General features: G+C 31.6%; 1 protein-coding gene across 2 annotated transcripts; it reads left to right on the top strand.

The window, feature by feature from the left end:
- Positions 1-3,053: 3,053 nt before the first annotated feature.
- Positions 3,054-6,315, top strand: LOC21410450 (zinc finger MYND domain-containing protein 15). 2 transcript variants are annotated; one of them, XM_024168258.1, is made up of 11 exons: positions 3,054-3,207; positions 3,855-3,968; positions 4,052-4,170; positions 4,446-4,492; positions 4,570-4,670; positions 4,926-5,010; positions 5,241-5,349; positions 5,517-5,685; positions 5,810-5,881; positions 5,965-6,075; positions 6,175-6,315. In XM_024168258.1, the coding sequence occupies exons 1-11, from the start codon at positions 3,106-3,108 to the stop codon at positions 6,265-6,267; spliced, it is 1,122 nt and encodes a 373-aa protein (XP_024024026.1). In that variant the 5' UTR covers positions 3,054-3,105; the 3' UTR covers positions 6,268-6,315. The 2 variants fall into 2 exon arrangements, with proteins under 2 accessions (XP_024024026.1, XP_010100529.1); XM_010102227.2 differs by having other exon boundaries at positions 5,962-6,075.
- The last annotated feature ends 3,354 nt before the right edge of the window (positions 6,316-9,669 follow it).

The following is a 9,669-nucleotide window of genomic DNA, read 5'->3' as shown; positions in this document are numbered from 1 at the left end:
CTCTCATAAAAAATACACGTAAATTAAAAATAATTATAATTTACATGATTATAAAAAAGACCGTGGAGAGCGTGTGGGCTCATAACCGTACCCTTCCCCGTTGGGTGAGGCTCATATCATAAACTTTATTGTGTGGTGTGTGGGTTGTTGGGTAATGAGCATGGCTCATATACATGTACATAACACATGCACATATCCCACCCACCATCATTGGTAAATTGCTAGTTATGGCCGACCAACTGAACTAACTCTATGGATCAGATCCGATCAGATTTATGCATCAATTGAAGTTTCAAAGAGAATCATAGAAACGTAGACCCCTAAAGTCCCACTCCATCCTTTTCCCCTTAAAAAGAGCTAAATCATCTTTATTTTCAAAAGGGTTAATAAAAAAAAAAAAAAAAACGGAGAATTTCATGGTAAAGTATATCAAAAAAAAAAAAAACAAAAAACACAGTAAGACATGGTAATAAATTGTTAGATTTTTATGAAGTTATCTAAAATGTCATATTTTTCTTGATCTGATGATTCAAAATTGTGTGTGATCATAATTTTTTTTTTATACCTTATCATATAATTCTCAAAAATTATTTATCCGTAAAGAGTGATTCAAAATCAACGGCTAATAGTAAGTATGTTGCTATACCATAGAATTTTCCATGAAAGATACTTTGCAAATTTTTATTTTATTTTATTTATTGTCTCTTTTCATTAGAAGATTTGTCATTATCTTTATTTCAAAAAAGTTGAGATTGTGATATTTGGGGGGGCATCTTTTCTTGTTGATGTTTCTTTGTACTAGCAGATATCCATAGGATGCTTTGGATCTCTCTTTACGGAACAAGAAATGAGAAGGCCTAGCTTTGGAGGATATGGGAGGGACAACTGAGGGATATGCTTGGTTATTTTAGGAATATTAGCGTGCTTCTTAAGGATATGGACAAGGAATCAGATCATTCAGATTGGGTTTTAGGATAAGATTGAGCTCCTTATCAGTAAAAGAAGATTTGGAGGGTCTTAGAGGAAAGGAAAGTATTGTGCAAGATTTTGCATTTAATTCATATGAACACATAGAAAAGTTTTTTTGAACTTGACCCCAAAAAAAAAAAAAAAAAAAGGAAAATAGTAGGAAATAAGTCAATATGAAAAGCTTAAGAAAGTATATAGGCCAACTTTTAGTTATAGAAATTAATAGGCCATAACTTGTCAAGTTATGATTCATAACCATATAAGTTATGGACAAACTTGTCAAGTTATGGTTCATAGCCAGACAAGTTATGGACAAAAACTGAGAATAACTTGTCAAGTTATAGTTCATAATTGGACAAGTTATGGATGAAAACAGTAATTTAGCATATTTATTAACTTATGTAAACTATTGACCTATTAGTTTTAATTCATCTCAAGTCTTAGCCTATTTTTCTCTTTCTCCCAAAAAAAATTAAAAATCATATTTAGGTTTTCCAACAATTCAGCTAACTAATTTAAATTTGAACAAATTACGTATATTTTATTAGCCAATGCTTATATGAGTTATCTTTTTGCCGATTTGCAAGATCGAGTCTAAAGCTACAAGCCTACAAAAAATTATAATATATTTTTTTTTTTTGAAAAGAAAAACAACCCTCTATTTGTTTGCCACAGAACAAAGGAAGTGAGAGAACAGTCCAAATAATTTTGTCCAATTTTGTGATTTGCGTATCAAATTGGTAACGTTATATTGTCACATCTCATAACTCTAGTTTTTTTTTTTATTAAAAAAATAGTCATTATAAAGTAAAATAACTTTCCAGCAGTGTACCTTAGTTGGTTTTTTACAGGCCAGACAAGCACTCCGATACTCAATATAGTGTCCAAGCCAAAAGAGAGAAAAAAAAATTTTCTTCTAATAATTTTTTGTTTACGTCGTTTTATTGCATGCGAAAGAAAGCTAATAAGCAATTTCGTTCACTTTGTTGATTCGATTTTAGAATTTGAGTTGAGATGTGATTTTATGTGAGAATTTTTTACTATAATAAAAAAGTTAGATGTGATTGTTTGTGAGAATTTTTTACTGTAAAAAAACTTGAATTCTAAACTCGAATCAGCGAAGTAAACGGACCCTTATTGGCCTCCCTTTTTTCCAGTTTGATAGTTGAGAAAGTGGTCACTAGGAAATAGAAAAAAAAAAAAAAAGCAAAGAATCTTCTGAACAGAGGCTTAAGCCAATCCAAAACAGATCCCATTGTGATTCATTTTTGATTTGGTAATTTATAATCTCAACACAGGAATCGTATTCATAGGGATATTGGTGGTCTGACTTATTTTGCTTATCGACTCACCTTCCACACGAGCCTTGCCTTTCAAATATTTTCTTATTATTGTTTTTTCACTCTTTGTTTAATATTATTACTTCTTCTTTTTTAAAGCTTGAATTGCGTAGCAAATCTTCTACAGCTGAAAGTAAGGAAGAATGATCCAGCTGATTTTCAAACGAACTATAAAATAGGAAAAAGAAAAAACACTAATAAATCTGTGTACTTCTACGTCATACGACTTTCCAAACGCCAGGAGTTAATGGACTACGTTGTTATTACGCTTAGTTATGATAAATACCTTTTAAAAGTATATGTGTCAAAATTTTTATCATTTATTTTTAATTTATAATATTTTTAGTTAAATAATTATATTAATAAAAAGATATTTATCAAAAATAAAAAATAAACGTTTAGACTCGTGCACTTTTAAGTATTGTTTATTTCACCGATTTGAATTTAAAATTTTAATTTTGTTGTAGTAAAAAGTTTTTAAAAATAATCATATCTAATTTTTTGTTATAATAAAAAATTTTCATATAAAATCACATTTTAATTCAAATTAAAAATTCGAATCAACCTGGGTCATGTAATTTTTTCTTAGTTTAGTTTTTTTAAGATTGGGTCCGTTTCTCAATATCAGGCCCATGTTAGAGAATACTCTTCTATTGGGCTCCAAAACTACGATTAAGGCCCAGAACTTTGTTTCTCTGATTCTCGTTCCTCTGGCTCCGAGAGAGTAACAGAACAGACCAAAGCTTAACCTTGGTGAGAGAATAAGTGGGAAGTGTGAAGGAAAGTAAGACCGGAAATGGAGTGCGCGTGGAAGGGACGCGCGACTCGGTGCGTGGGCCCAGCCAGAAGACGATGTGGTAGCTGCGGAGCGGTTGCTTATTGCTCCGCCTCTCATCAGGTGATTTTTGTTTTTCTGATCAATCAATCAATCATGATTTCATAATTGTTTGCTGTTTCATGTTTATGTGAATTTCCTTCTTGCTTACAAAAATCATCCATAACCGGGTTTTTATCTCAGTTTCATGTGGAACCGGTCGAGCTTGTATGGGAAATGTGAATGTATTATTTCAAATTTTCGTATTTATTTTGTGTAATAATGACATTAGAAACATACATGTGACGGTGTCAACCGAAAATCCTTTGTATATGCATTTTTTGGTGTATGTGTATTTATGCTTTGGATTTTGATAAGCTGAAAAGAGGGGATTTGTTGTATAGAAACATGAATGACAAAAAGCCAGTAAATTGCTATAGCGGTGAAAGATGCAGTGTATGTTTGATATATGGGTTGTGCTATAGTGCAAATTCAATGGTTTTGGTTCTGCTACGATGTTTTTCTCTCACAAAAAAATTAAATTTTAAAATTCAGAATCAATAATCCTGGTTTGAATCCTAGTTTAAACCCATATACTAAATGGGCAGTAGTTTTTCAATTTTCATGGTATAATATACTAATTTTCATTTCATTTTTTTTTTTAATGCATTCACTATTTCATCTTTTCTTATTGACAAAAATGATGTTTTTGTATGGGGTGATGATCCTAGATTTCACATTGGAGTGAGCATAAAGAAGAGTGCAAAAGATTAGAGGAGCAGATGAAGCACATTGATGTGTTGAATGAATTTCCCTTCACCTTTTCTGTTGAAGCTACGGTCCAGGTAAAGCTAACAATTTTTCTTAGCAAAAAAAAGCTTTCCCTTGTTTGTTTCTTTATTTAATTTTTTGAGTTGTACTTTGTTAGGTTTGTGAAAAGCAGGTGACAAGATGCTCATTCTTGAGCAAAAGGAACATCCATCAACTGGGAATGTGGCTGTATGAATGCCATTGCGGGACATCACTTGCTTCCTTTGATTCTTCAAGGTTTCTTTGCTATTTTCTTTTTCTGTATTTATCATTTTATTTTTGAAAAAAAAAGAATTGTCCAATTAGCTGCCTACTTTTGTATTCCATTCTTTTAGGCCTCGTTCGTTTTACTCATTCGAGTTGAGAACTTGAATTAAAAAGTGAAATTCAAGTGAGAAAAAATAGAAAAAATTTTAATTTAAATTTTTGTAAGAGAACGTTTTAGGAAAAACTTGAGTTGTGATTCAAATTAGCGAGATGAACGGGGCCTTAATTGTATTTTACATTGGCAGGTTAATTGACAGTTGGGATCTTCCAGATATTTTGTGCCCATGTAAAGGTACTATCTTTTGCATCTTCTTTTTTTTCTTTTCGGAGTAAGACTTGATGTATTAGTATTTATTTATGAAAATGCAGAGCCTGAGTCCCCAATATCAAAGCATTTAAGTAGTTGGAAAGAGTACTATGAATGGAGGTGCATTCCACTAAATTCGCCTGTTGCTCTTCTTCTTCACTGGGTATGCTGTGCGTCTCAGTATTTCAAGGAGAATTAGAGTTTTTTTTTACGTTGCCTCTTTACAAGTATATAATTATTTTAGGAAGAGTACATAAAAGTATAGATATAAAAATAAGTGCCTTTGAATTTGGAATCAAGCTACAATATACTTGTCCAGTTGCTATTTCGTTTATGTTTTCAATCTTCATTGTTCTTTTTTGCCTGTTCTTCAAGCAATCCTTTTCAGTTAGCTTTTCCCATTTCGTGTTTCTTTCAGCCTCTTACAATTTACCATGCCGTTCGCACTGGTTTGGGAAGCAGGATTTTTGAAATCTATGAAAAACTGCACATACACTATCTTGGTAAGCTTTCTTTGCTGCAAGTTGCATGTCAAAGTCTTAATGATAGGGGAATGAAAAAAAAAAAAAAAAAAAGAACTAGTGTGTTTAATCTTCTTAATTCTATCATTTGAGCCACAATGTTTTAAAGACATGTATTTAGAAATTTCAAGTTATTGATGGTTAAATCTCAGACTAAAACCTTCACCAGTTTACTGAAAATTTAGTTTTGCCACATAAACTGATTTCTGCAGGCCCAGAGAAAGAACTGCTGCAGCTTGCTGTCTTTGCAGAGCTGCACGTGCTTTTTCCTGGTTTAGACGTGCATATTGAGCTGGTTGGTCCTGCAGTTCCACAAAGTAGGTCAGAACACTTTGTAATGAAATTATTTTTGACACCATTATCATTTTTTTTTTTTTTTTGCATGCTAGATTTCCTTGAAGATGAAACATGCTAGCTTCAAAGGTATTCTGGTTGCTGTCTATGAATGAGCTTGTAATTTCTCTTATTTTCTCTGTTGAGATGAATAGGGACGGTGAGTGTATCACTCTATGCAAATACGCTCGTTGTCTAAGCATGGATTGCGTTTGCAAATCAAGTGAATGTGTCAGCTGGGATGTACACACTAGTAAAACTTCAATAATAACGTTGAATCTCCGGAAAGGTTTTTATCACGATCGCTACAGAGATATGGCAAAGGTTGCACGCTATCTTCTATACACACATTAGGTTCATCTTTCTTAGAAGTATGCTCAGTCTTGGAATACCATTTCCTCGTTGATACTTGCATTGCTTCTCATTTTAAGTTCTTTTATGTGCTCAGGATTCTTTTCCCCATTTAATCATTGCTCCAAATGCCGGCATTGCAGCCTATCCCAGTTGGTTACCTACTATTGTATGTTTTAATCTTACTCCTTCATGCTGTGTTTATTGGGTTTTAATTTTTCCTCTCACATTTGTTTGGTTTTGCCATAGGAGCTAATAAAAGAGATGAACATCCCAGCAATTTTCTCTGATTATTGTGAAGAAGCATGTAATCTTGGAGCTTCTTGCATAACTAGTGTGACCGGCTGTCCTCTGGCTCGTCCTGTAAGTTCAGATACTACACTTGTTTTGTCATACTCGGAAAGCATTAAAACCATACTACTTAATCTAATCAGGTCCCGAATATGTTCGTCTGCTTTGCAGATTCAGTTAAATCCTTTCCGGCAGCCCGTGGCGGTGGAGGGAAGTGCGCTTTTCCTTCCGTGCTACTCAAATTGCTTTCTCTATGGGATGTGAACTTGGGTGCGTTGGCTAACCAACATTCTGCTCAAAGTTGTAATTGAAACACACATTTTGATGTCTTTTTAAAAAAAAAAATCTAATTGTTTAAATTATACACGTTTAAAGTTATACATCTATTTACTTATTTTTTAATCTCTTCTATTATTGTGTGCTTAAAATCAAAATAAGTTTCTCGAATAGACTAGTCAGGTGACTCAACACGTATGGAGCACGTCCTCAAAACTAGTTACGTAAAAAGGAACAAACATTATCGTTTCATTTCTATCATCGTTTTCTTCCATGTGCGACATGTCGGCATCACAGCTTTTACAAAGGAAATGACATATCGGGTTGCTACATAAAATGACAGCAAACTTAAAAAGATACGTCGTTTATTTTTCAAAGGAAGGCACATCTGAAACTTAAACGACAAGTCGTTGAAACAATAAACAACAGCGCAATTTTCACGTTAAAATTGACCCTTTTGCGGTGAAACAACATCAAACATATACACTGGGAAGATACGTCGTTGTTCAAACGACATCATATTTGGAACTTAAAAACGACAAATTATCCTTAGTAATAAGTGACAACTGACAGCAAACACTTGAAAAAGGGAGTGTCCGTAATTCCAAACAAGACAAACAACATGCCGTTTTACTTTCTTTGTCGTTTTTCTTGGTCAAACGACAGCAGAATTGGAACTTTAAAAACGGACAAGTTATCTTCAGTAACAACAAGTGACAACAAACACTTTTAAGGATTATTTTCAAAAATATACCCTAATTTTAAGTGCTTTTAATTTTTTAAAACAGTTTAAAACGCTTTTGATCCATAAAAAACGTATTAAAATTTAAAACACCCCTTTCACCCACTTTCGTCTATAAATTTAACAAAATTACTGACGTGGCGAGCATTTAAAATTTAACAAGCATTCTATTCTAATTAATATAGGAAACAAAAAGTATTAAAAAGATAAGAGCAGACAAAAAAAAAAAAAAAAAACCTTTACCAACCATCATCTTCAACCTCAAGCTATGTCCTTAGCAAGAAACCTGCAAACCTCTCTCAAAAAAAAGGAAAAAAAAAAAAACCTGCAAAAGCCATAGCAGAAAAATTTTATAGCCCACAAAAACAATTATCAAAAAAAAAAAAAAAACTTCACCTATTCAAGAAAACCGTGAAAACCCATTTTATTCACTTGAATCCAAGACCCAAAACCCTAATATTCACAAATCATAATCTTCAAAACTCCATCTCAAGTCGATTAATTTTATCAGTGCAAAATTCAAACTGAGAAATTTTATAGCATAAGAACTAAAAAATCTAGATCTGTCTTCGCCATCATAGCTCCAACTTCTCTGGGTTTTCTCATCCTCCTCGACTGAGCTGGCGCGAGCTTCGTAGCGCGGAGATGGTTCTCTAAACAAGGGGCGAGGGTGGTTGAGGGACCGAGTCGTCGGCTATGGTTGGGTTGTGAGGGTGTTGGAGGCGGGCTGGGTCGCCGGAAGTGGGTGGATATGGGGTTTCGGCGATGGAAACAGGATGGTTAGTGGCCATCGTTGGTTAGGGGTGGTGGTGCTGTGGAGGGTCAGGGGCTTTCAATAGTTAATGGAGTTTTTTTTTTTTCTTTTGTTTCTCTCTTTTTTTCCGGATATCTTGAACTTGTTAAAGGGGGTTTTCATATAATTATTTATTCTTTATTATTTTAAGCATTTAATTTGAGAGTTTTGTAAAAATAACTCAATAGAAAAATTTTTAGAATTAAATAATTTTAAATATCATTTATTCTCTTAAAAAATATTAAATTTTAACTCAAATTTATAAAATAAATAAGATATTAATTAATTTTTAATTATACGTTGCATCAATAATTCTGTTAAATTTATAGACATAAGTAGACAAAAAGAGTGTTTTAATACATTTTTTTATAAATTAAAAAATATTTTAAACTGTTTTAAAATATTAAGAATACTTTGAACTAAGAGCCTGTTTAGTTGGAAAATTTATTATCTGATTCGAATCATGATTTATAATTTATTACAATATTTTATCTCATAAAAAATACAAATAAATAAAAAATAATTTTAATCTTATGATTTTAATCCACGAACTAAACGGGCTTTAAGATATCTAATTCTGAAATATTTATAAAAATAATCCTACTTTAACTCTGAGAAAGATGACTTTCTTATTTATTTATTTTTTTTAAGGAACGGGAAAGACGTTGCATAATTCTAAAAACGACAAACAACATGCCGTTTCATTTTTTTGTCGTTTTTTACATTTTAAAATATTAAAATGTTTTTCTATGTTTTAATGTTTAAGATAATTAAATAGTATGACATAATATAATAGTTAGATATTATTTGAGACAATAAAAATTAAACATGTGATTTAAATTATTTTAGAGAATTTTTTTGATAGCAATATAAAAATAAATTACTAGTGAATAGTGATTTTTTATTTTCAATTTTTAAATTTGTATTCAAAATTATATATTATATATACTTTTTTTATCTTGATATAATTTTAACAAGATATGTATTAAAAAATGTAAATTATATATATGTTTTTAACCTAATATGATTTTAATTAAATTTAACTGTTAGGAAAGATCTTATCAGAAAAAGTTCTAAATATACAAGGCAAAAGTAAATTTTTCATTCCTACAAATTTCTATTATTGTTTCACGTTTTTCTTTCCTTCCCTGCTTTCCACTTTTTCTAGCTGAAAAACGACATAATAATTGATGGAGGCTTCAAGTTCAAGCTTTTGCAAATTATCTTTGTGCTTCGTTTTCTTTTTTTATTTTTTATTTTTTATTTTTTATTTTTATTTTTTTTGGGGATAAACTTGCCTTCTACCTTTTCGTTTTCGTATGCTTCATTTATCACCACGTATGCTTATTTATCACCACGTATGCTTCGTCTTCTTCAACGTGGAATTTTCAATGCACCTATTATCATAGAGTTATTGGCACAAATAATCCATAACTTATTCATTAAATGACAATTTGATCCTTATTTTTTTAATTTTGGCAGAATACTCCCTAACTTTCTTAAAAAGGTGTAATTCATACATTTCTGCCTATATCTGTTAATTTTTCACGGAATATTCCACGTGATCCCTCTTCTGATCCAAATAACATTGAAATACAATTTTGCCCTTGTTTGTAATTGGAAGGATTAAAGAAATCAAAACTGAAAACAATAATTAAAAAAAACAAAAGAAAAAAAAGATAGATTTCCCAAAGGCCACTAACAATTTCGAAACAGGAACTACCCGTGTTCAATGCCCAGTAACCAGTAAATTTTTTGTCGAAATAAGCTATGTTATATACAATCTCAATCCCATGGAGTCCATAGTAATCGATCGTATTGATAAATATTTGGATTATCACAAGGCTTAGGCGGT

Source organism: Morus notabilis, unplaced genomic scaffold, assembly GCF_000414095.1.
Source record: "Morus notabilis unplaced genomic scaffold, ASM41409v2 Scaffold99, whole genome shotgun sequence".
Lineage (NCBI taxonomy): Eukaryota > Viridiplantae > Streptophyta > Magnoliopsida > Rosales > Moraceae > Morus > Morus notabilis.
This window is presented reverse-complemented; position numbering and strand designations above follow the sequence as displayed.